Consider the following 26,917-nt stretch of genomic DNA (forward strand, 5'->3'; position numbering starts at 1 on the left):
GTTTGGAACATTCTTAAAAAGAAGGAACGCACCGGTGAGCTCAGCAACACTAAAAGACCCGGAAGACCACGGAAAACAACTGTGGTGGATGACCGAAGAATTCTTTCCCTGGTGAAGAAAACACCCTTCACAACAGTTGGCCAGATCAAGAACACTCTCCAGGAGGTAGGTGTATGTGTGTCAAAGTCAACAATCAAGAGAAGACTTCACCAGAGTGAATACAGAGGGTTCACCACAAGATGTAAACCATTGGTGAGCTTCAAAAACAGGAAGGCCAGATTAGAGTTTGCCAAACGACATCTAAAAAAGCCTTCACAGTTCTGGAACAACATCCTATGGACAGATGAGACCGAGATCAACTTGTACCAGAGTGATGGGAAGAGAAGAGTATGGAGAAGGAAAGGAACTGCTCATGATCCTAAGCATACCACCTCATCAGTGAAGCATGGTGGTGGTAGTGTCATGGCGTGGGCATGTATGGCTGCCAATGGAACTGGCTCTCTTGTATTTATTGATGATGTGACTGCTGACAAAAGCAGCAGGATGAATTCTGAAGTGTTTCGGGCAATATTATCTGCTCATATTCAGCCAAATGCTTTAGAACTCATTGGACGCCGCTTCACAGTGCAGATGGACAATGATCCAAAGCATACTGCAAAAGCAACCAAAGAGTTTTTAAGGGAAAGAAGTGGAATGTTATGCAATGGCCAAGTCAGTCACCTGACCTGAATCCGATTGAGCATACATTTCACTTGCTGAAGACAAAACTGAAGGGAAAATGCCCCAAGAACAAGCAGGAACTGAAGACAGTTGCAGTAGAGGCCTGGCAGAGCATCATCAGGGATGAAACCCAGCATCTGGTGATGTCTATGCGTTCCAGACTTCAGGCTGTAATTGACTGCAAAGGATTTGCAACCAAGTATTAAAAAGTGAAAGTTTGATTTATGATTATTATTTTGTCCCATTACTTTTGGTCCCTTAATAAGTGTGAGGCACATATGCAAACTGTTGTAATTCCTACACCGTTCACCTGATTTGGATGTAAATACCCTCAAATTAAAGCTGACAGTCTGCAGTTAAAGCACATCTTGTTCATTTCATTTCAAATCCATTGTGGTGGTGTATAGAGCCAAAAATGTTAGAATTGTGCCGATGTTCCAATATTTATGGACCTGACTGTATATATACACTGCTCAAAAAAATTAAAGGAACACTTTTTAATCAGAGTATAGCATCAAGTCAATGAAACTCCTGGGATATTGATCTGGTCAGTTAAGTAGCAGCGGGGTTGTTAATCAGTTTCAGCTGCTTTGGTGTTAATGAAATTAGAACAGGTGCACTAGATGGGCAAAAATGAGATGACCCCCAAAACAGGAATGGTTTTACAGGTGGAGGACACTGATATTTTTGTCCGTACTCCTCTTTTCACTAGTTTTGCATTTGGCTAGGGTCGGTGTCACTACTGGTAGCATGAGGCAATACCTGGACCCTACAGAGGTTGCACAGGCAGTCCAACTTGTCCAGGATGGCACATCAATATGTGCCATTGCCAGAAGATTTGCTGAGTCTCCTAGCAGAGTCTCAAGAGCATAGAGGAGATTTAAGGAGACAGACAGTTACTCTAGGAGAGCTTTACAGGGCCGTAGAAGTTCCTTAACCCATCCGCAGGATGAGCACTGCCAGAGCCCTATCAAATGACCTCCAGCAGGCCACTGGTATGAATGTCTCTGACCAAACAATCAGAAACAGATTTCATGAGGGTGGCCTAAGGGCCCGACGTCTTCTAGTCCTCCTGTGCTCACTGACCGGCACCACAGCGCTCGATTGGCATTTGCCTTTGAACACCAGAATTAGCAGGTCCGCCACTGGCGCAGGTTCACCCTGAGCACATGTGACAGATGTGAAAGGGTCTGGAGAAGCCAGGGAGAAAGTTATGCTGCTTGTAACATCATTCAGCATGATTTTTTTGGTGGTGGGTCAGGGGAGGCATATCCATGGAGGGATGCACAGACCTCTACAGGCTAGACAATGGCACCTTGACTACCATTAGGTATCAGGTTGCATCTCAGACTGTCCAGGAGCTCAGAGATGCCCTGGTCCAGATTTGGGAGGAAATGTCCCAGGACACCATTCGTCGTCTCATTAGGAGCATGCCCCAACATTGTCAGGCATGCATACAAGCACGTGGGGGCCATACAAACTACTGAGTACCATTCTGAGTTGCTGCAATGAAATTTCAGCAAAATGGACTAGCCTGCTGCATCATTTTTTTCACTTTGATTTTTGGGGTGTCTTTGAATTCAGTCCTCTGTAGGTTGATAATTTCCATTTCAATCAAATGGTGGGGCATCCTTTCGTTCCTAACACATTACCCAGTCCATATCAGCATAGATACCCAGCATGATATTTTTCCCCATTGAGATCTTATATGTTTTCAAAGTGTTCCTTTAATTTCATTATATTTAGTAACTAGTGGAACCTCTTTTATTGGAAACCCTTAACCAACTGCTTTTTAGAGTTGCTAAGCTGACCTTTACAGCATTAATGAGCACAAAGGTCAGGACTTGTGTTTTAAAGAAAATATTTTATCAATTTTTTTTTTAACCATGTGGCTTACATTATTGTCATATTGCAGGGCTCAACTTTTTTTGAGATGGTCGAGCCAGGCTTCGTGTTTCTGTGGATGCACACAGCTCGGCTCGGGAGCATGTCTGCACAGGCCCCCCATAGCACATGACTTGCTATGGAGGCACTCTCAGGGAGAAGATGCAGACAGCATAGGCAGGGAACCGTTAAAGAAGAGGTAATGGGTCGCTCTGTGCAATATCGTTCCACAGAGTAGGCAAGGTTAAACCTCTTTTTTTTTTTTTATTTAAAAAAAAAGAAGCTTTATTGTTACTTTAATTATCAGAAAAATGCCCTTATTTATTCACTGAGGGTTTACTGATTACTAGCCATCCAACCTCTGGGGCAGCAAAGCAGTCCCTAACTATTATAACTGCTTCATCATGCTTCACAGTTGGGATGAGGTATTGGTGTTAGTTGGGGCTTTCCCCCCAAACATAACATTGTATACATATATTAGTAATGAGAACTAATCAGAATCATTACCACAGAGTTAATATGTACAAGAAATGCCTGCAAATCTTTTGCTGTATCGGCAGGGTTCTCTGTAATCTTGAGAATTGCATTGTGCTCTGCAGAATGTCCATTTCTGACAGTTGCAGCACTGCTGAATTTGTTTCTGTTTGTAAACTATGGGGTGATGGCATCCTAAGATTTTGTTCAGATCTTTTTCCAGAGTGTCAACAACTCTACCCCTGATGTTTACTGAAATCTCTTTTGATTGGGCTATATCCCACTCTAACAGAACTGTGGTGTGAAGATCAGATAATAAGAAATGGATATATATATATCTTTTTTTTACTGCAGAACAGGTCCATACCACAGCTCAACTGAATAGAAAACACTTGTTAGACTAAAAGACCTGACCCTAGTTTCCCCCTTTTCAGGTTGTCATGATCCTAGAGGTTTACAGATGTTTTTCTCTGTTAAATAACACTTTTTATTATGACTTATGTAAAACATTTTTAAAACCATTCATGCAGTTATCCATAACTTTTAGGGTTCACAAACATTTGTGTGTGCATGTACAGTTGAGTTCAAAATAATAGCAGTGTGAAAAGTGAATAAAGCTCAAAATCCTTCTAATAGCTTTTATTTCCATACACACAAATGCATTGGGAACACTACACATTCTATTCCAAATCAAAACATGAAGAAAAATATATCAAATTTGTGTTGTTCCTCTAAAAAAATTGAAGAAAAGTGAATATTAGACTGTTCAAAAAAATAGCAGTGTTTGTATTCTTCTTTACAAACTCAAACATTCACTATATAAACTGAAAAATGTTTGAAGATTTTGCTTTCCTTTGAATCACTTAATTAATATTTAGTTGTATAAGCACTGTTTCTGAGAACTGCTGTACATCTGTGTTGCATGGAGTCAACCAACTTCTGGCACCTGTGAACAGGTATTCCAGCCCAGGATGATTGGACTCATTCCACAGTTCTTCTCTTTTTCTTAGTTTTGCCTCAGAAACTGCATTTTTGATGTCACCCCACAAGTTTTCTATTGGATTAAGATCCGGGGATTGGGCTGGCCACTCCATAACGTCAATCTTGTTGGTCTGGAACCAAGATGTTGCACGTTTACTGGTGTGTTTGGGGTCATTGTCTTGTTGGAACACCCATTTCAAGGGCATTTCCTCTTCAGCATAAGGCAGCATGACCTCTTCAAGTATTCTGATGTATTCAAACTGATCCATGATCCCTGGTATGCGATAAATAGGCCCAACACCGTAGTATGAGAAACATCCCCATATCATGATGCTCGCGCAACCATGCTTCACTGTCTTCACAGTGTACTGTGGCTTGAATTCAGTGTTTGGGGGTCGTCTGACAAACTGTCTCAGGCCAGTAGACCCAAAAAGAACAATCTTGCTTTCATCAGTCCACAAAATGTTGTGCCATTTCTCTTTAGGCCACTCAGTGTGCTCTTTGGCAAATTGTAACCTCTTCAGCACACGTCTTTTTTTCAACAGTGGGACTTTGCGGGGGCTTCTTGCAGATAGCTTGGCTTCACATAGGTGTCTTCTAATTGTAACAGTACTCACAGGTAACTTTAGACCTTCTTTGATCTTCCTGGAGCTGATTGTTGGCTGAGTGCTTGCCATTTTGGCTATTCTTCTATCCATTCGAATGGTAGTTTTTCGCTTTCTTCCACGTCTTTCAGGTTTTGGTTGCCATTTTAAAGCATTTGCCATCATTTTAGCTGAGCAGCCTATCATTTTCTGCACTTCTTTATATGTTTTCCCCTCTCCAATCAACTTTTTAATCAAGGTACGCTGTTCTTTTGAACAATGCCTTCAACGACCCATTTTTCCTCAGAATTTCAGAGAAAAATGCACTGTAACCAGCATGTACAACATTTGCTGCCTTCCTTCCTTAAATAAGGGCAATAATTGCCACCTGTTTTTCAAAGAATGAATGACCTCACTAATAGAACTCCACACTGCTATTATTTTGAACATGCCCCTTTCAATTAGTGATTCAATTACACAGAATCAGCAGCATGCATGTCATGACTGTTGGGTCTGTTGGATTTCTATTACTCTACTACACCTGCTAGTAAATTATTTCTATATAATTTCTACCAAGAACAGTGATTGATCAGGTTAGTGATGTCTGATTGCTATTATTTTGAACACAACTGTATATTAGTGTGTTAGTATATACAATATTTGCATGAACTATTTATTTATATTTTTATACAGGTGCAAACACACCTTGAGAACCCAACATCTTACCACCTGCAGCAGTCCCGAGACAAGAAGGTTCGCGATTATTTGTCGGAAACCTATGGCAACAAATTTGCTTCTCATCTTAGTCCACTCAGGTTGTCTCCTAAACCCCCACCTGCTCCTCCATCTCCTGCAAACCGTACTACTCGCCTTTCATCATCAGCAGGAAACAGTGCACCAAACAGTCCCATGGCCAGAATGAACTTGTGCTCCAATCCAGAACGTGAAGTAAGTACATTGAGAGTTGTACTTCCTACTACATATATCAGTGTCTGCATCCATAGTACTTACATTTCTTGAAATTAATAATGTCCTGTACACAAAAAATGTAAAGGGCAGGAGGAGAGGACCAGTAATGTTTGCATCTCAATATCTACAGTTAACTTTCCAATATCCATCCTGTCAATGAGATTTGCACTTTAGTAGACATAGCTCATATAACGTATCCAAACCATCCATTAGATGTGCTTGGCAGTGCACACTACTTACTCTTCAAGTATCCTTACCACATAACATAGCATGCACAAGCCATTCCTATGGTCGTCCTAGTCCTATCCTACGTTATTGAGAAGAAAGTGATGCCACCTTTCATGAGAGCTGTGACTGGCCATCCAACACACTTGTGTGGTTTTCTGGGTATGTTTTACCCTCCCCACCCCACTGTCACTTTATTTCTGCTGCACACATCTACCCTGTGAAACTGGGTCTCTTAACAGCTTAGGGATTTTTTGTACATCTATATTAAATGCAGTGCTCATACTACTCTATTACATTTACTGCACTATTCTTCTGCATTACAAGTAGTGTTTATGGCTGTGGAAGTCACTATGAAAGCCCACACGACCAACCCCTTGTGTCTTTGTCGACAAAAGATAAGAAGTGGTTAAGCATTGTGGACACAATCAAAAGCTCTGTCATTTCCCTTATGTATAGTACAACATCCCTTACTATTACAAACAGTGCATAGTGCTTTTATCACTCCTCATGTCTCTCTATTACTTAAATGACCTAACATGTCTACAGGAAAAATGGATACTGGACACATAAAAATGGAAAGCCTGCCCCTTTGAAGCTATAACTGCTTTCGCCATACAGAGTGCCAGTTAGGCTTAGTGACCTCAGGAGAATGGGTGTCTCATTCCTCTCTGCTAGATTTTTTTTTTATTAATTTGGAATATGTTTTACTATCCTCTGCATTTGGTAGATTCATGCTGAATATTTAAAATCCTGGAAGTCTCTCCAGTCGAACAGTGGTAGGGTTTCCATACTGGTGTTCTCACTGTGATTGTCCCACATTCTTAACAGTGACAATCCTATCTATCACAAGACTCTGCATTTAAGGTTGGTCCAGGACTTCCAGAATGCCATTTCTTAGAATCCATGCCAGGATTTCCAAAAATTCCTTCTTTCAAAAACCCTGTCAGGGCTTCCAATAGTACTTGTAGAACTTAAGCTTCAGCCTTTGAAGTAGCTAGTGCTGTGTCTTTTTGCCAGCTACTTGTGAGCTGAAGAGCTATAAATCTTGCCTGCCAGTTGTCTGTTGCCAACCCAGACTGACTGGACTACTTCCTCACGTGCTGCCTGCCTAAACCTCTACTTGGATCTGACTACTCTCTCAGTTGCCTTCCTTGACCCCTGCCTGGACCAGATTACTCTCTCATCTGAACTGTATCCTTACCTTTCCAGCCACCCCCCTTTGCAATCCTAAGGGACAAGACTGGATGTCTGTTTGCAGAAAAGTAATCTAGAAGCACAAGGGTTCTGATAGAAAACAACTCACTTAGACCTCAGCTGAGTCCATGTCACCTAGCAGGGGGCACCGTAACAGTGAGAAACAGTCATGCTGTTGGATAATGAAATGAGTTCTCTGTTTGATGAACTCTGCAGACACATTTCTAATCTCGATATATTTGTACAAGAGCTCCAGAGAGGGTATTTTCAATTAGGGGGCTGCTGCTTAGCTGTACTGTGCCAGTCCCTCAGCTGTTCTTGCCCCTGCTTTTGCTACTACGCTTAAGCCCAAGCTACCTCTTCTGGATCATTTCCCTGAAGACTGTAGCCAGTTGAGGGCCTTTCGTAATGCTGGTCTCCTCTATGTTTCTTTACAACCAAAGATCTTGGCTGGTGAACGCATTATAATGAACACCGTAGTTTCCCACATTCAGGAGAAGACCCATGCCTGGGCTTTTCTTCTCTTGGTACTGAGATTTTTGACAGTGTCTCCTTCCTGTCTGAGACACTGACTAAATTTCACAATGACCCTTATTGAGCTGCATCAACAGAGTCTGCTCTAGGAGACCTTCACCAGGGTTGAAGACCCTTAGAGTGTATCTCTGACTTTATTAAATAGAGTAGTCACACTGCAGTTACATGTGGCTGTGCTGCAGATTCAAACCATGTACTGCAGTTGTCTCATTATGCAGCACTACCGGTGAGGAATACAATTTCCTAATATTGATAATACAAGATGCGTACGGTGTTTGAAACTTTAGGGTTTTTCCTTCTTTTTGCTATTGCTTGGGCAGTGTATCTGTCATGGTGGCCGGGCAGTGAATCCTGTGGCTGGAACTCATGGAACTTGATAACATAGTTTTAATTCTGTGCATATGCATGCACATGCACACTGGCGGCTTCCTAGACTTGCTTTGCTCCAGCTCCTAACTGTATTAAAGAGGTGCTCGCATGCACACTTATACTGCTTCCTTGATGTGCTCTGCTCTATCTGTGAGGTTGTTCAGCTTTAGGTATGCCTTGCAAGTGCACAGCAGACCACTTTTGTTCCATGCTCTGCAAAGGTAAGGGGTAGTTGTATTCCACTTAAAATTTAGAGCATTCCACTACTACATCTACTACGATGTCTAGCCTCTGTTCTCCTAATTTGCACCTTTCCACAAAGATTCTTCCTGCTCATCCCCAATCTGATAGATTTATTTACAAATACTGGAAATTCCCTGATAAGCAATCCCTTGCTCCTAAATTATTCCAGACATTGTATGCCTTTCCAGAAGTGATCTGTTTCTCCTGAGTTTGGCTGTATGGTATCTTTGCCTTAGAGCACTCCAATAGGACAGCAAGTACCTTTTGCGCATGTCATCATCAAGCTTATGTGACTCAGAACTATAGGGCAAGTCTGTGACTTGGTCTTCTGTCACATGTTTTTTTAAGTCTGACAAGGTTTTTGTATCAGCCCTTTGTGAACACTAGATTTAGCTGAAAAGTTCTTTGTTTATTGCCTATGCTTTTTGTTTTTTTTCCTGTATTGGGTTGTTTCTTGTCACAGGACTGTTGATGAAATTCATGTTATCTATATGTTTCCGCCTCTCTGTTTGGACTGCTTTTCGACATGTCTACATTGCCTAATACCATAATGTGTTTTTATTTTCTCAATTGATGATAGAGAAAATTGGATTTATGTACATATTAGTTAGGTTGAAAAAAAGACACTAGTCCATCTAATTTACCAATATAAAAAAAATAAACAAATTGAAACCCTCAATATACACAATCCTCTACCCACAGAAGTTCCAGAGGTAGTCAAAAAACCCCAATAAAGCATGATCCAATTTGCTCCAGCAGGTGAAAAAAATTCCTTCCTGATCCCCCAAGACACAATCAGATATTCCCTGGATAAACCATGCACAATATTTTTTACATTTAGGAATGCATCCAGCTCCTTTTTAAAACAATCTACTGAGCTGGCCAGAACCAGTTCTTGAGGGAGTCTATTGGACATTTTCACAGCTGTTACAGCGAAAAGCCTTTCCTTGAAGGTTAGATCTCTTTGTCTCAGGATGTAAAGAGTGACCAATTGCCCTCTGTAATGAATAACTGTACACCAAGTTCACTATATGGACTGACTATGTATTTATAGATGGTGATCATATCCCCCCTCCCTTAATCTCCTCTTCCCAAGTGAGAATAAATTCAGTTCCTTTAATCGTTCCTCATTGCTGAGTTCTTCCACGCCTCTTATCAGTTTGGTTGTCCTTCTCTGCACTTTCTTCAGTTCTCCGATACCCTTTTTGTGAATTGGTGCCCAAAACTCAACTGCATATTCCAGATGAGGTATTACTAATGATTTGTACGTGCATAAAATGATGTCTTTCTCTCTGGTGTCTGTACCTCTTTTAATACAAGATTTACCTCTTTAAATGTGCACTCACTTTAAAATCCTTTCTCTGGATCCATTCACAGTTCCCTCTCCTTTTACCATTTACAGCGTACCAGTGTATCATCAGATCACTGATGCATGCTGACACTGCTAAATTTGACCTGGGCCAGATTTGGCCAGTCATGATCTCTGGTTATGAAACAGCTAATCATTTGTTCTTGTTATTGTAGAGGATAATTGATGCAAATGAATGTATAATTGACAGTTTATTAATATGTGTATGGCCATCAAAAGACACAATGATAAATAAATGTATATAACCATAGTAATAACACATTTTATGTGCTGCCTTTAGTAGATTTCCTTTAATTTCCAGTTCCATACACCAAGAAGTAGAAATCTCCATAGTAAGGGAAAATCCCCTCACTGGAAATGTTTTAAATATAGATTCACTTTAATTATAAAAATGAAAAAACTGGAACCAATCATGCCCACATCACTATTTAAACCTCCATTCAATTAATACAATTCCCCAAAATACCAGTTGTTCTGCATGTGTCATAAATTGCTGTTACCAAATGTAAGACATGTAAAAACATATGTTTTCCTACTTTGCAGATGGATGATGTACTTGACAGTATAATTAGCTTAGATGATATGTATGGATGCACTGAACCAGCCCTCTCCATGCCAAATACGGTATGAATGTTTATGTCATTTATGGGCTTTCTTGTATCTGTCCTATTCCTTATTGGTTTTATTCCATCATTCTTTTCTTTTTACTTTTTTCCTTCATTTTCTGTGCAGTTGCCATTTTCCAGTAGCCATTTGGGGCTCTATAGTGATAGTCCACGGCTTAGTGATACCATTGTAGGTATCACCAGCAATTCATGCCCAGCCGACTTACCAATAAAGAGGGAGCTATCAGGTAAGAACACTTCTGTCATATAAAATTTTTCCTGAGCACCATTCTGTTAACTGAAAGTCCAATACTCTGTTATACATGAAACATGGCATCCCAATAATTGTCAATTTATATATCATGTGGATCTCATTCTTTCTGCTTCACTTTCTTTACCTTTTAACGACCATGGGTCATTAATGTATACATGCCCAGACTAAATGTACCAGTGTCAGTATGCATTAGTTAACTTGTCAATATTTATATGACCAATCTGCAAATTTAAATACTTTTTACATTGTTTTAAGGGCAGGCTGCCTAATGTTTTTGGGCATTGTTTTTGGGACACATAGACATGTAATGAACAAAATGTATATACTTACTTGATTAGTCAAATTATGAAGCAATAGAGACCATTATGGACAAATAGAAATTTCTGTCATTTTTCCCCAAACATAAACATTTTACCCAAAAATATAATTTAAAAAATTCTTCTGATTAGAAGGATATCTCAGAAGTGTGTAATCTTTATTATTGCAGTGGAATGGTAAAGCTCATAATTTGGATTTAAATTTAGGAGAAGAACATAGGATGTATCCGTAAATTTTTAGCATAGCTAAGGTCAAATTGGGTTTAAAATTTGCAAATTAAAATGAGCATCATTTTTACAGGAATAATTGCTTAAATACTAAATGACATCACTTTTATATGAGCATTTGAGGCTCATGCAAATAATGATGCATCATCCAACCTAATTGTTGGGACCTGGGGATTTATTAGGTTATAGGATTATTTTCTAATTAGTTGATACAAATAATTAAGATATAAATAATTTTATATAGTAATTTTACATAGTTGCATAAAAACACAGGTCCATCCACTTCAACCAATATGTGTGTGTATGTGTGTGTTTTTGCTTATCTTGCTATCAGTTTCCATTTCCCAGTACATTGTGTTCGCTGAGAATTTATCTACACTCCCCACTGACACCACTAACCGTGGAATACCACTAGCATCAAACAGCTGGGTGATGAGGAGGAATCATCCAGGGTCTGAGGAGGAACACTGAAGGGGCTCTGGTGCTCCTTTAAGAGAGACTGTTGCTATTTCACATTGTTGTTAAGGAGTTGACCTCAAGTTCTACAGTTCCTCAGGCATCCCATATACCCCTAGACCCCATACAAGTTTAACCACATCCGTGCCGCCCTGTAGCAGAAATACTGCTTCAGGGCGGCACGGGTGCACAAAATCACGTATGTATACATGATTTTGCAGTTCAAGGTAGGGGGCGCCCGCCCCTTCATTCGCAGCCTCCATTCCTGCCCAGTGTCATTAGTACAGTGTCAGTGCTTTTTATTAGCACTGATCACTGTATTAGCGTCACTGGGGATGTCAGTGACACCAAGTCAGTTCTCCCCAGTGTAAGAATTCCCGCCGCCATCCCGCTATAAGCTGATCGTCGCCATTGCTAGTAAAAAAAAAAAAAATTCCAGTATATTTACCACCATTTGTAGACGCTATAACTTTCATGTAAACCAATTCATTTACACGTATTGGGATTTTTTTTTTTTTTTTTTTTAGCAAAGACATATAGCAGAACACATTTTGGCCTAAATTTATGACCAAATTTGATTTTTTAAACAAATTTTACTGGACACGTTTAATAGCAAAAAGTAAATAGTTTTTGTTTTTTAAATTGTCGATCTTTTTTTGTTTATAGCGCAAAAAAATTAAAATGCAGAGACGATCAAATACCACCAAAAGAAAGCTCTATTTGTGGAGGGAAAATGGATGTAAATTTCATTTGGGTGCAGCATTGTATGACCGTGCAATCGCCAGTTAAATTAACACAGTGCCATATCGCAAAAAAATGGCCTGGTCAGGAAGGGGGGTAAATCCTCTGGAGGGCAAGTGGTTAACCCCTTAATAAAATCACAAAACCAAGCTCAAGATCTGTTCTTTGGCTGCACTGTGCAGAGTGTGGAAAATGCACATTACCTGGCCATACAGAGCATATGGGGGGACCCAATTCAAACCTCAGTGGCCCCTAAGGGGGTATTGCTACACACATATGCATCAGCAATGGCCTATAAAGAAAATCTGTACAAATACTAATATACCATTTTAAAAAATGTTTGTGTTAATCCCACAGATGCAGAAAATCGTGCTCTTGTTCGTGAACGTCAGAAAAAGGATACACATAACATGAGTAAGTCATGAATATCTCATATAACATAATTCCTATGACCGTCTCATATCTTTAGCTGATTTCCACAGCACAGTGGAGGCTCAGTCAGTACAGATATTGCTAAAGTTTTATTATGCATGTGGGTGGCATTCTGTGTCTTGTTTATGATTGGTTTCAAGATTTGTTGGTTTTGTGTGTCTTTCAGTTGAACGAAGGAGAAGATTCAACATTAATGATCGCATAAAGGAGCTGGGTACTTTAATTCCAAAAACAAATGACCTGTGAGTTTCACACACAAATCTTTATACCTAAAAACATGAAAATAGCACAAAGTAACATACAGTATATGTATAATATATTTCCCTCTAGGCCTCTTTTAGGGGTTGAGGGAGTGTAGCTTAGCTCTTGTACATACATGTTTTGGTTTGTATAAAAGCCATGTGTTTGACAAATTTTAACAAAACATTTACAAAGCTTTCAGCAAAGCTACTTTTTTAATGTGACCCCCCCCTTATTACAGGGACACTTGTCTGTTTCCTGGCTGCTGCAAATATTCCACACTACCGGGTGTGCAGAATAGTGGCTCTTGCGCCACATGCAATGGTTTCTTCTACAGACTTGTACAGGTGCCCTTCCCAAAATACCACTTCCCCATGCTGGTAGATACCCAGTTCTTCAGCATCCCCAGTATCCAAGAAAGTGTGCGGACAGGGGACTTATATGCTGCCTATCTGCCTTATTGGCAGGAAGACAAGTAGGTGTTCACCCATCCTTTCTGAACTGGTTTTAGGGTTCCTCTGTGTGCCGGTGGAAGGGGAAAGAAAAACAAACTTACATGTTATCATTATAAAAATATTTTTAGGTTTTGTAATATTTACTTCTAAATGTTCCTGTGATACCTAAAAGTATCCACTAGCTGGCTCATTGTCAGATCTCCATTGGCTTCTTCTCCAGAGAAGGAAAACAGTTATATCCCTCCTCACTGCTTTTTAAAACATTTTTTTTACATAGGTATATGTGGAATTGCACCCCAAAACACATTCTGCTACTTCTGAGTATGGGGATACCACATGTGTGCAACTTTTGGGGAGTCTAGCTACGTACAGTGGCCCAAAACGGATGACCACCTTCAGGCTGTGAAAGGGCAAGGTTTTGAAAACAAAAATAAAAAATACTTTTTCGTTTTCCTTCTTCATTTTCCAAAAACTTGTGGCAACAAATGAGATCTTCAAATGTTCGCCATGCCTCTTAGCAAATAAATTGGAGTGTCTAATTTCCAAAAAGGGTCATTTGGGGGGTGCTTGTATGATCCTGGCATCTCCGGGCCTCTGAAAATGTGATACATAGTCAGGAAGTGAAATGAGGAAATTACACCCTTTGAAAGCCTGAAGGTGGTCATTGGATTTATACATAGCTAGACTGCCAAAATGTCTCCCACATGTGGTATCCCCGAACTCAGGAGAAGTATCAGAATGTGTTTTGGGGCGTAATTCCATGTATCCACATGACATGTGTGAGAAATGGCTCATTAAAGTGACAACTTTGCATAGGAAAAAATCGACGCCTCCCATATAAACATTATAGTTGTGGACAAATAGAGGCTTTTCAGCTAGACCAGATGCTGCGTTAATTTAGGCCGTCATGTTTGCATGAATCGAAGGCAGAATGAATACCTGTCGTTTGTCCTTCCACTTTCTCCCTCTTTCTATGTGGGGTGTTAATAAGCAATTGAGGGAAGCCCCTGCGATTAGGTTGCATGGTGCCACAGCAGACAATTTCTTAAATGACTAAATGTCTAAAAAGTGGCATGCTTGCATAAAAGTTGTCCACTATCTTGTTACTACTCCCCATGTAGTCTGGGCATCTAGGGGGCTCCACTTGACTGTTTTCCCCCTCATAAACTCTAAATCGGTATGTATAGCCTGTTGTCCATTCACAGAGTTTATACAGTTTGACCCTGTATCTGGCATGCTGGCTAGGGAGATACTGCTTTATTGCAAGCCTGCCAGTGAAATGTACAAGCGACTCATCTACACAGATGTTTTGTTTGGATGTACACACATCTGCGACTTTCTGGGAAAGATAATTTATGAGGAGCCAAATTTTGTAGAGCTGATTAAAGTCAGGGTCACCCCAAGGACAACAGAGGGCATTGTCATTAAAATGTATTATATTCTCATATCTTTTCCTGGCCATTGCAGCAGAGAACATGGGCATATGATGAATTGGGTCTGTGGACCAATATGACTGCAATTGAATCTTTTTTTAAATGCCCATGTTAAGGGTTAGGCAGCCCAAAAAAGTTTTAAGTTCAGAAACCATGATGGGTTTCCGCTTAAATGGCCTAGCAAGAATTGAATTTGGGTTGGCGGTAATGTTTGTTGGGCATGAAGATTGCTTTGGCCAACAATCAAATTGTAGAGGCCTTTGGTGAAAAACGGCTCAAGCTAGTCAAGGGGCACTGTTAAATTGGCTGTTTCCACCTGAACCCCAGGCTGGGCTTTGAATGGGGTGGACAGCCAATTTGGGGTTTGCAAGCACCTCTAGACGGCTACTACTGGCCTGTTCTAAAATTCTTGGTGGTTTGTTCTGCACTTCTGAAGCTCACCGCTTCGCCATGAGATACTGCAGTGCTGGTGTCTAAAAGGCCAGGATGTAGTAGGCCACTGGTGCTTGCCAGCTCACAAAAAATTAATGCATCTCTTGTACTGGCATTCTGCTGCATATGAACATAATCATGCATTTCTAGCACAGCTGCAACCTGGGTTTGGGTATGACTGATCTTAGCAGGAGCCTCGTCTCCATCGTCTGAGCTACCTGTTAGGGTGCTGCTGCTTTCTACAGGTTCATATTCTGATCCTGATTCTGACAGTGAGGTGTCCCTTTCGATCTCATCTCTCATGCTCAAAATCCTGTAGGCCTCCTCACTAGAGTACCTTTTCTTGAGACATATTAGGCACTAAATGTATAGGTGCCCAGTGGCGACTATGGGAAATAGAGCTCCTGGCTAGCAATTCGGGACTGCTTATGCGCTAGAAATAAAAACTGTTAGTGCTAGCAGAGATCAGGCCTGATTCTGCCAACACTGCGGTTTTGTGTACAATGCATCAGAGGTGTATCAGTGATCAGGACAGTTATACTGACACTGCACTTTTTGGGGGGGGAGGTGGAACTAAACACCAGTGCTGGCATTGATCAGACTGACCCTGTGTTTTTGGAGACACTATACTAATGGAGACACTAGTATAGTTCTCTTTTGTGATCAAAATACTGATCCCTACAGACACTATACTAGCAATAGCAGTGATCAGCAACTTATGGTGTGACTATGATAATTTGCTGCTTCAACTCACTGTGGTGTTGCTTTTTTCCCAAACTGAAAGGGATTCAAGAAGAGAAGTGCCGAGAACATTACTGTTTACAAACACGACACAGGATAGTTCTGTTATTGAATACAGTCGATCAGCAGGTTCATGGCCAAAATCAATGGCCAAAACCATTGGCCAAAACCTGCTGACAAACCGGCTAAAGCCAATGACAGCATAGGTCAGCAGGCGGTGAGTGCATGCACGCTTGCAAATCCAGAAAACTGTCCTGACATTACAGGTACATGATCGTACCTGCCGCCTGCTTGCAGTATATTTATTGTGAGCAGGTGGTTAAAAAAAGACCGTTAAGCATCCTGGTGCTGAAATGCTGAAAATACACTGAAGCAAAATGTAGGCAAGTATTTTCTGTATACATGAAATTGGCATGCTTAGGATAACAAGCTAGCCTCTCTCTTTTGTATTTTAGTGAAACACGTTGGAATAAAGGGACAATCTTGAGAGCTTCTGTGGAATATATCAAACACATGCAGAAAGAACAACAACGGAGCCGAGATTTGGAGATGCATTCAAAGCAACTGGAACAAGCTAACAAGCAGCTTTGGCTTCGGATCAAGGTGAGAGCAGTAGATATAATTACATTCACATTAAGTATGATTATCTCAAGATTACTCATCTGTGTCAACCTTTTATTTACATACACACATAAATTAAAAACTTTACCACAGGGGAAGAAAAGGAATTGTCTTGGGCCACACATAAAGTACACTAATAATAAGCTTAGCTGATAAGCAGAAAAACTCGGGCAGAACACAAGTTATCAATCACTGATATAGATAATATACCTATCTAATAAAACATATTTAAAACAAAAAACATTTTTTATTATAAAAGTAAAAGAGGGCAACCTAAAATTAGTACTGTATTTCACACAGTTTTTGATAAACAAGTGCATCAGTATCTGGTCCAATGGATGTAGTAGTAATTCTCAATGAGTTCTCAAGGTGCTTATAAGATATTTTTCTTTGTTTGGGAAGATAAAACTTATAAAAAGTCCAGTAAAGAGGTACTGACCAATGTTTCTTCACCCACATGTGTTCATTAAGTGTAAGCACATTTGTACAAAAATGTTTTTAAAAAATCAACTGCTACAGGGCGGCACGGGTACGCAAAATCACGTATATATACACGTGATTTTGAAGATCTTGATAGGGGGCGCGCGCGCCCCCTACCTGCGCCGTAATTCGCAGCCTCGGCTGTCAATCACTGGGTCTCGGCCGTTGATTCACAGCCGGCACCCAGTGATCGCTGAGTATCAGCAACGGGGGAAAGACCTATGTATAAACAACACAGATCTCTCCCCTGTCAGCTGCTGCACAATGGTTTGTATGGCTCTGCATTGCAGAGCCATACAAAGCAGTGTGCTTACAGTGTAAAGCGCACACACAGCACACAGTAAAACAGCACACAGTAAAACAGCACACAGTTAACCCTTTGATCGCCCCACATGTTAATCCCTTCCTGCCCAGTGCCATTAGTACAGTGTCAGTGCTTTTTATTAGCACTGATCACTGTACTGGTATCACTGGGGATGTCAGTTACACCAAGTCAGTTCCCCCCAGTGTCAGAATGCCCGCCATAGTCCTGCTATGAGTAACTGATCGCCGCCATTACTAGTAAAAACAAAATAAAAAAAATATCCCAGTATATGTACCGCCTTTTGTAAAAGCTATAACTTTCACGTAAACCAATTAATTTACACGTATTGAGATTTTTTTTTAGCAAAGACTTGTAGCAGAATACATTTTGGCCTAAATTTATGACGAAGTTAGATGTTTTAATTTTTTTTTACTGGACAAGTTTAATAGCAAAAGTCAAAAATGTAGGGTTTTTTAAAAAAACTTGTTCTCTTTTTGTTTATAGTGCAAAAAATAAAAAACGCAAAGGCGATCAAATACCACCAAAAGAAAGCTATATTTGTGGAAAAAAAAGGATGTAAATTTCATTTAGGTGCAGCATTGTATGACCGCACAATTGTCAGTTAAAGTAACGCAATGCCGTATCACAAAAAATGGCCTGGTCAGGAAAGGGGGTAAATCCTCTGGAAGGCAAATGGTTAACCACTTGCTGTCCGGCCGTTGTATATAAACAGCCGGATGATGGCATTCCAGGGGCGGGTTGCCGTTCATAAACGGCACTCGCCATTTTGGACTGTGCGCCCTCCCTGGGACACAGTGGAACACCAATCGTCGTACAGGACCTCTGTGCGAGGTCATGATCATGTGATCACTCACTGGCCAATCCGTAATCACGTGCAGAGTAGTAAGCAAGATGTCACTTCTGACATCATTGCTGAGTACGCGTGAAATCTGTGAATGATCACAGAGGTCACATGGTACAAGGCTATTCACAACAGCCTTGTACCATGTGACAAGCTGTGACCAATCACAGCTCACACAGTATTTCTCAATGGCTGCAAGAATGCAGCCAGAGAGAAGGAGAAATTATTGCTTTTACAGCCTTTATGGGTGTAAAAGCAATCAGTGTAAAAAAAAAAAAAAAAAAAAAAATTTCATCACCCCCACAAGTAGTACAGTGTCACCATGGTGACAGTATGTAAAAAAAAAAAAACATAACTAATACTATAAAAAAAAATTTAAATGTAAAAAAAAATTTAAATAATTATAATTTTTGGTTATAAACTAATTTGGGTATTTCTTTTACTAAAAAGATAACTGAATACATTTTGGCCAAGATTTATGATGAAATATTATTTATTTGCAAAATTTTATAAGAAAAACACTTTTTTCTAATTTTTGGGACTTTTTCATTTATATGGCAAAAAAAATAAAAATCCCAGCGGGGAATAAATACCAACAAAATAAAGCTTTATCTGTCTCAAAAAATGCAAAAAAATTCATATGGGTGTACCCACTACCCACTGTAGTATTGCATGACCGCGTAATTGTCATTCAAACTGTGATAGCGCTGAAAGCTGAAAATTGGCCTGGACAGGAAGGAGGTGAAAGTGTCCGGACATGAAGTGGTTAAGTAACTTTAGGCTTTTGGGTTGGGTCACAGGTTGGACACCCCTGCTTTACAACATTAAAATGGTGCTTTTTGTACGTAGTATTGTGTATTTGTTGTGTCTTTACCATCACTGACAAACGTCACAATAATACTTCAACTTTTGTGTTTAAGGAGCTGGAACTGCAGGCACAGGTACATGGTCTTGCTGCAACGTCCCCTCATGGTTTGAACCCCACTGATGCCGTCAAGCAAGAATCAGATCCTATGACTGGTGTTCAACAGCAACTCACAGTTCCTCAGCAAACGACATACCAGCACGCAGTGGACTTTTCTGCAGGCCTTGGATACCAAAACAGTGCCTGCGCAGACACTTCTTTCCCTGCAATATCCAAGTCAGAGCTTGATCTCATGCTTCTGGAAGACACCATGCTTAGCTCTGATCCCATGATGACATGTGATCCACTTATGTCTACCCTTTCCCCTGGAACCTCTAAGGCTAGCAGCAGAAGGAGCAGCTTCAGCATTGATGAAGTGGATGGTCTGTGACATCATAAACTATAGGACCTGGGATCCTCGTTTATTTTGTACAGTGACTGGTATTGACATCACTGCAGACTTGGACCCGGGTATCATGTTACTTTATTTATGGGACAGTTTGGTAAGAAGCACATGACCACTAAATTCTATGCACTTGAGAAGATGCAACTATATAATCAGATAGTCTAGTGCTTACAGGTAACCATGCATAAATTATGATTTGGGAAGGTCCTTTTTTTGGAAAGCAATGGTTCAGAATTTTGGAAAACCTGTAAGCGTTCTAACACCTAGGCACGCCATTATCAGACTATCTTCAAAAGAAGTACTAAATACCTACTTTCCTACCAGCATCATCTTTCTAAAATCTGTGCGTGAGTGACACTTACATACAGATGCCTCAGCTCCTACACTGCCTGTTTCCTCTGCGGCATGCACAAGGGACACTTGCCAAGAATATGAAGTGCCTTCACTGAGAACCACTGTGCGTATGGATTTTGACTAGCTTGGGTATATCAATAAAGATATACCTTCTTTAAATTAAGGATTGTTACAGTTCTTTTGATAACGTTGTTTTAAAACGTTGGAATGTGTGCTTATGTATTGATTTCCCATACAATTCGTCAACCTGGAAATATCATGACATTGGATTTTTGAGCAATAATCCACTTTCATCTCCTTTTAAATTACTGGATCAAACTGTGGCTTAACATTTTTTTAAAATTACAGATATACTCTGAGAACCTTGGATATTGTCATACATTTTTGTATACACCATGTATACTCTGTATGCTGTAGACGTTAGTGGTTAAGACCTTTGTACACAGTTTTAAATTGTCACTATTTAAAAAAACTTTATTTTCCATTGTTGCTAGTTGACTATGCACAACTATGACTGATTACTACTAGGATTGTGAGAAATGATATTGTTTAAAGCACAAGTGTGAGACATTAAGGTTGATTTACTAAAACTGGAGCGTGCAAAATCTGCTGCAGCTCTGCATAGAAACCAATCAGCTTCCAGGTTTTAGTCACTGGTCACACCACTGCAATTTCAGGTGGGATTTGTGAATTGAAATCGCATCTAATGAATGTGAATAAAGTAGTTCTTGCATTACTTTTTATCCAGTTTTGGTGCGATTTCACATACATAGAATATAATGGAAATTGTACTGCAAATTTCAAGAAATCTTCACAAGTAGCAATAAATTCTTCAGAAATTGCACCTGAAATATATTTTAAATCACAGCGGTGTGACCACTGACTTACACCCCGATCGCACAGGGTGTGACTTGGCATGCGACTTGCAATGCGTATGCCAAGTTGCACCCTATTGCCCCCAATTACAGCTGTCAAATCGGTGCCGTTCTGACAGTAGTAACGCACTACTTTACGTGCAATTTGTATAGACTTGCAAATCGCACCTGAAATCGGCAGTCCTCTGACTTTGAAATCGTGCAACTTCTTCACTGTAAAGCAGGCCATACATAGGTCAAATTCCAAACGATTTTTCGATCGAAAATAGAAAACATATTTCGTTCTGTAATCCGATGGTGCCACCAATGATTTAGAAAATCAGTTGTTTTTCATTAATTTTCCAGCAGGCCCGATAAACAAAATGGGGAGGAACCACGAAAATCGTCCGGTGCCATTGCCCCACTAACAGAGCAAAAATCAGCCGATTATTCTTACGTCCGATTTTAGAATGCAAATTCGTTCGAAAATCGACCCATGTATGGCCGGCCTTAGTCGCACGATTTCAAAGTTGGGTTTGATGTGACCGTAGACTTATTGTCAAAGCTTAAATGAACAAGCTGAAGTTAGGTGATTGGCTGCCATGCACAGCTGCACCAGATTTTGCACTCTCCAGTTTTAGTAAAGCAACCCCATTATGTTGTTTAGAGCACTTGGCTGTTCAGAAGCCGCTACAATGGATTTTCAAATCCAGTTATCAAAGCCAAAGATTTTCCTGCACAAGTCAAGCATTTGTCCCCAGTGGGGGGAACTAATTTAGCCACTCGTGCCTACGTCATCTCAACGGTGTCATCCCTTTCATTTTACAAGCCAAACCTGAAACCTTTCAGTGACCATGTGGAATTATATTTATATTCATCCAGATTTCATTCACTTTTCTTTATTTTATAATAATTCAGACTTGGGTTGGTCATACATACTGTAAGGAAAAAACTCAAGAAAAACATGCAAATTACCTCTAGTCAGAACTGTAGATCTGTACTACAGTTTTTAAATTTATACTCATGATAATTCTCTGCTTCTACCATAGAAAATGCTGTCCTAGGTTTTTAATGCCAAACCGTTTAGTGCCTGCTTTGAACTTTTAATAACAGAGTGTCCATGCTCTGTAAATGGGAAGTAAGATTTCCACACACTTCTCAGGTGTCCAGATCTGTCAAGTTCTTTGTGTTATTATTTTGATTCAAATGTTCACATTTTATAACGAACTGGATTTTGCTTGTGATAGAACTCTATACACTATACAAGTTGTATTGTCTGTTTTGCTACTGCAGTTCATTTCCTGCAATGAACCACAAGAGGGTGCTGCATGTATAAAATAAATACTGATGAAAACAGCTGTGAATTTACTTTACATTCTACTGCTCTCTATTTTTACACAAGAAAAATACTTTGGGCCTTGTTATGGAAGGCATTCTACAAACTGTGCTCAGCAGAAGTCATTTATTTTCCATTTCAGTCCCTTATGATCAATACATTCTCTACCAACTTAATTAAACTATAACATGTGCTTTAGCATCCTAATAAATGTGTTTTCCATAAAATCAACAAAAATAATTGCAGGAGAAATAAAATAGAGCATAGAGATTTTTTTTCTGTGATTAAATCTTGCAAATTATTGTATTGCCCAGCTCTCATTTTATGCATTGCTTTAGGCTGGCTATAGACAGGTTGCAGGAAAAAAAACGGGAAATGGGGGTAGGGAGCCATCCCTGGTGGAAGAACACAGTGATTACTGCTAGCGGCTATAATTGCATGTAAATTCTGACAGGCTGGTTGTACCCAAATTGATCGATCGATCGATCAACTTGGGTACATTCAGCCTACACATAAATGTTTTGATTCTTGGCCGGTCCTTGCTGAACCAGCCAAGATTTGAACCTTCTATGGCCGTCTTTGCTATTGAACTAGTAACATCATTTACTGTCTTAGGGGAGATTAGAATATATAAATTGGTTAATAGACTAACACAGGAATTTTACTCACCCCAAGGGGGGGGGGGGAACGACCTCAAAATTTAAAGTAGATCACTGACTCACCACATTAGAAGGTGGGGTCCTCAAAAGTTCAACTCCAGAAAATTTTGGGGAGACCAAGAGGGCCCCCTTAGGAAGAGGCTATATAAAGAGAACCAACCGCGGTGTAAACAATTATACAGTTTTATTGAGATCAATTCTAATATAAAGGCTAATTATCCAACAATGCTCCAGACACCATTAAAATAAAGTAAGATACCGTTATCTCCTTAATAAAAACCAAGCCCGGGCAACGCACATCCACTTACATATGCTAGATAATATATACTCTGTCTCAAATAGAGCATAACCAGTCAGGCCAGCAATCTCCAGAGTAACAGTCAATGGGTGCCAGTGTGCACAATAGTGACTCTAATGGCTACCCAAACCGTGGACACTAGAAATGATATAATGACTGTAGTCTGGAGCGTTAACCCGATTCACTAATAATCAGCAGTAACATTGATAAATGTCATAAAATGGACGTCCAGTTAGAAAGGACATTGGGACCAAATGAGGGCAGTGTAGGAAGTCCAGAGACCAGAGAAGATGAGGTGCCTCTGTTGGTAATAGAATGGTGGACTGCCAGGCTAGAGTGTGGACATGCTGGCAAAGAAAATTTCCTGGGCATTTTAGTTGGTGGGCTGGAAATGCCAATTCAGAAATGTCCATGTACAGTCTACGCTTTTAATAGGCTATCCTAAGGGACACCCATAGTGTTCACAGTGAGAGCTGTGAAAATGTAGAATAGATACCCTCAAGAGTTGGTTCTGGCTTGCTTTAAAAAAGGCCTGGATTCTTTCTTGGAAACACAGAATATGACTGGATACTAACATTTATAGGTAAAGTTGATCCAGGGAATATCCAATTGCCTCTCGGGGGATCAGGAAGGAATTTTTTGCCTGCAGGAGCAAATTGGATCATGCTTTGCTGGGTTTTTTTGCCTTCCTGTGGATCAACTGTGAGTATAGGATTATAACTTTTTTTTTTTTTTTTTTTTTAATGGTTGAACTGCGTGGACTTCTGTATTTTTTCAGCCAGACTAACTATGTAACTATGTTAATAGTAGCAAAGTGGAGTCAGATTGTAGCATAGGGTATACATAGTGACCCTTAAAGGTAGGTAAGGCCTCTAATCATATAGTCTGAGTGGCAATAAAGTACAGCACAGATCACGGCAGCTGCCGCTTAGGTATGCCCACAGGCTCTCACCACTCCAATGTGCTAATTGTGCTCTCCTCGGTGGTGTCTCGTCCTCCACTCGAGGGATATAGTGAAGTAGATGCAGGGTGTCCTTCTGTGCTAAACCATGGATAAACTGCCTCCAAACACCAGCCAAAGGTGATGCTGCCATGAGATGCTCAATGCAGAGATCCATGTGTAGAAGGTGCACAGATATTTCCACCATCCACAGTGTTAGCGTCGGGCGGCATGGAACATCACCGCCAGTGGGGTGTGGTTTGAAGCTTGTTGACACTGCCTACATGGACATTTCTGAATCGGCATACCCAGCCCTCCCACTAACAAATGCCCAGGATATTTGCTTTGCCAGCATGTCCGCACTCTAGTCTGGCAGTCCACCATTCTATTACCAACAGGGGTACCTCATGTTCTCTGGACTTCCTACACTGCCCTCATTGCCCCAATGTGGCTATGTCCTTTCTGACTGGACGTCTATTTTATGTCATTTGTCCATGTTGCTGCTGATTATTAGTGAATCGGGTCAACGCTCCAGACTACAGTCATTATGTCATTCCTAGTGTCCACGGTTTGGGTAGCCATTAGAGTCACTAATGTGCACACTGGCACCCATTGACTGATACTCTGGAGATTGCTGGCCTGACTGGTTATGCTCTATTTGAGACAGAGTATATATTATCTAGCATATGTAAGTGGATGTGCGTTGCCCGGGCTTGGTTTTTATTATGGAGATAATGTTATCTTACCTTATTTTAATGGTGTCTGGAGGATTGTTGGCTAATTAGCCTTTATATTAAAATTGATCTCAATAAAGCTGTATAATTGTTTACACCGCGGTTGGTTCTCTTTATATAGCCTCTTCCTAAGGGGGCCCTCTTGGTCTCCCTAAAAATTTCTTGAGATTAGAATATAGTTTCTTGGAACAGTCACACGACCCTACTTCCTTTAGAATTTATTAAGATGGCTCAAAAACTGTACAGGAATCAAAAACAACCAATTAATTTTTACCTTTCATTATATAGTTACAATAAACAATACTGAGAAAAGGTTTGGGAACCCTTCGTTTATTTATTACAAACATTTATGAGTCCCTTCCCTCAAGAAGCTTACAATCCAAGATCCTTATTTCTCATACATAAATACACACACATATACTAGGGCCAACTTAGGAGCCAATTAACCAACCAGCATGTCTTCCGAGTGTGGGGGGAAAACAGAGAATCCAGGGGAAATCTCTGCAAGCACAGGGAGGACACACAAACTCCATGCAGATAGTTTCCTGGCCTGGATTTGAAGTGAGGACCCCAGTGCTGCAATGCACAAATGCTTTTTTAAGTGACTCCTAAAATGTAATTTCAAAGCCATAATAATAAACAGGCATAAAAAAGCTTTTTTTTTAAAGAAAATTGCTTTCTCAGGGTCATTGGTGGCTTGGTTAATATGAAATGTAGAAGTTCTGCTCTTTCTGATCCTGATTAAGGATCGTTCTGCAGGACCAAGCTACTTTTATGGTTTTATGATTTTAGTTATAGAATATGTAAACCCAACATTTCATATTATCAATATGTGCCTGCTGTACCATGTATTTGTATGAAAACGTATCCTGTTCTCTTTATATTGCTTCCTTTGTGTGAAATCCCTGGTGTTCTTTCCAGTCATTCTGCTTTCCTATTAAAAACTGAGCACACTAGACATGAGAGCACAGCGTGATCAGTCCCCCCCCCCCCCCATCTATATACAAATGTTTTGCCTTTCATTTCTGTTTTAAACTGAATGGGTTATTGTACAAGGCGAGGAAAATTCCACTTTCATTAGTTTATTGGTCCATCATTGATTGCAAGCCATCAAGTCTCCAAGGCAATAAAGCAACCCAGTACAAGTGTACTTTGTCAACCATGCTTAAAGCAGTATTAAACCCAAAAGCAAATCTTTATTATATTGCAGCTTACCAATTCTTAGATGTCATGGCTGAATTAGCTTTCTTTTTATTTTAGACTTTTTTTTTCTTTATTTTCACCTGGTGATCCAGCCAGTAAGTCTGTTATTTTTCAACTTACTCGAACTTGTGACCTTTAATCATTGGGAAATCGGAAGTCAGTGGGGGGATTGATAGACACTGAATGGTTGGTAAGTAAGACGAGTCTGGCTGTAGCATTCAAGAGAAACTGACAGTGAACAGGCTGTGTAGAGATAGGTCTATGAGGAAAAAGGCGAGAGGTAACAAGGGAGTGACTGGTTTTGGAGAGGAAGATTTGGACAGCAATTGGATTTGAGACTGAATTGACAGGTCAGAGTCCAGATTACATTTAGCAACCTTGCACGCGGGGAGGGGATAATAAATATACTGTTGATCTTGATGGAAAAGGGCATGTGGGGTGAGAGGGATGTAACATTAGCTAAGTTTTGGAAAGATTTAGAGGAGGGAGGTTATCAAGTAATCAAGGGAAGTGTAGATAGAGAAGAGAAGGGGCTTGAGGACAGAGCCTTGGGGGACCCCTAACAGAGGAAGTGGAGAGGAGGAGACAGAGTTGTATACAACACTGAAGGAAAGCTTTGATAAGTAGGAGGAGAACCAGGTAGTAGCAGAGTCTTGGAGGCCAAGGGAGTGGAGTTTTTTGAGGAAGAAGGAGTGGTCAGCTGTTTCATAGGCAGAAGACATGTCTAGTAGTGTGAGTATGGAGTAATGGCCATTGGTTTCTGCAGTTAGTAAGTAGTTAGTGAGTTTTAGACTAAATGTTCTAGAAGTTTAGAGGGAAATGGGAACAAAGAAATGGGTCTTAAATTATTTTATGCTGGTTGGGTCCAGTATGGGGTGACCAGTGGCTGCTTTAGAGGGCAGGGGAAGGTAGAGAGGCAGAGACTGAAGATGTGAGAGAGCAAAATTAGAGGAAGAGGGTGACCGTAGTAGTTGTGAGGGAACAGTGTCCAGAAGACAAGTCATTAGGTGTCTGAGGAGAGTTTGGTAACCTCTATAGTGACAGGGTCAAAAGAGGAAA

General features: G+C 40.3%; 1 protein-coding gene across 1 annotated transcript in view; it reads left to right on the plus strand.

Moving 5' to 3' along the window:
* TFEB (transcription factor EB) overlaps positions 1-22,056 on the plus strand; it is an 85,487-nt gene extending 63,431 nt beyond the window's left edge. Inside the window, exons 3-9 of the mRNA XM_089681171.1 lie at positions 5,337-5,591; positions 10,093-10,173; positions 10,282-10,402; positions 12,528-12,584; positions 12,769-12,844; positions 16,359-16,506; positions 19,091-22,056. Of these exons, the coding sequence (XP_089537297.1) occupies positions 5,337-5,591; positions 10,093-10,173; positions 10,282-10,402; positions 12,528-12,584; positions 12,769-12,844; positions 16,359-16,506; positions 19,091-19,465 (1,113 nt within the window). The 3' untranslated portion in view covers positions 19,466-22,056. The remainder of the gene's footprint in view (positions 1-5,336; positions 5,592-10,092; positions 10,174-10,281; positions 10,403-12,527; positions 12,585-12,768; positions 12,845-16,358; positions 16,507-19,090) is intronic.
* The last annotated feature ends 4,861 nt before the right edge of the window (positions 22,057-26,917 follow it).

Source organism: Staurois parvus, unplaced genomic scaffold (genome assembly GCF_062004578.1).
Source record: "Staurois parvus isolate SC_StPar_1 unplaced genomic scaffold, SC_StPar_1.0 ptg000261l, whole genome shotgun sequence".
NCBI classification, from domain to species: domain Eukaryota; kingdom Metazoa; phylum Chordata; class Amphibia; order Anura; family Ranidae; genus Staurois; species Staurois parvus.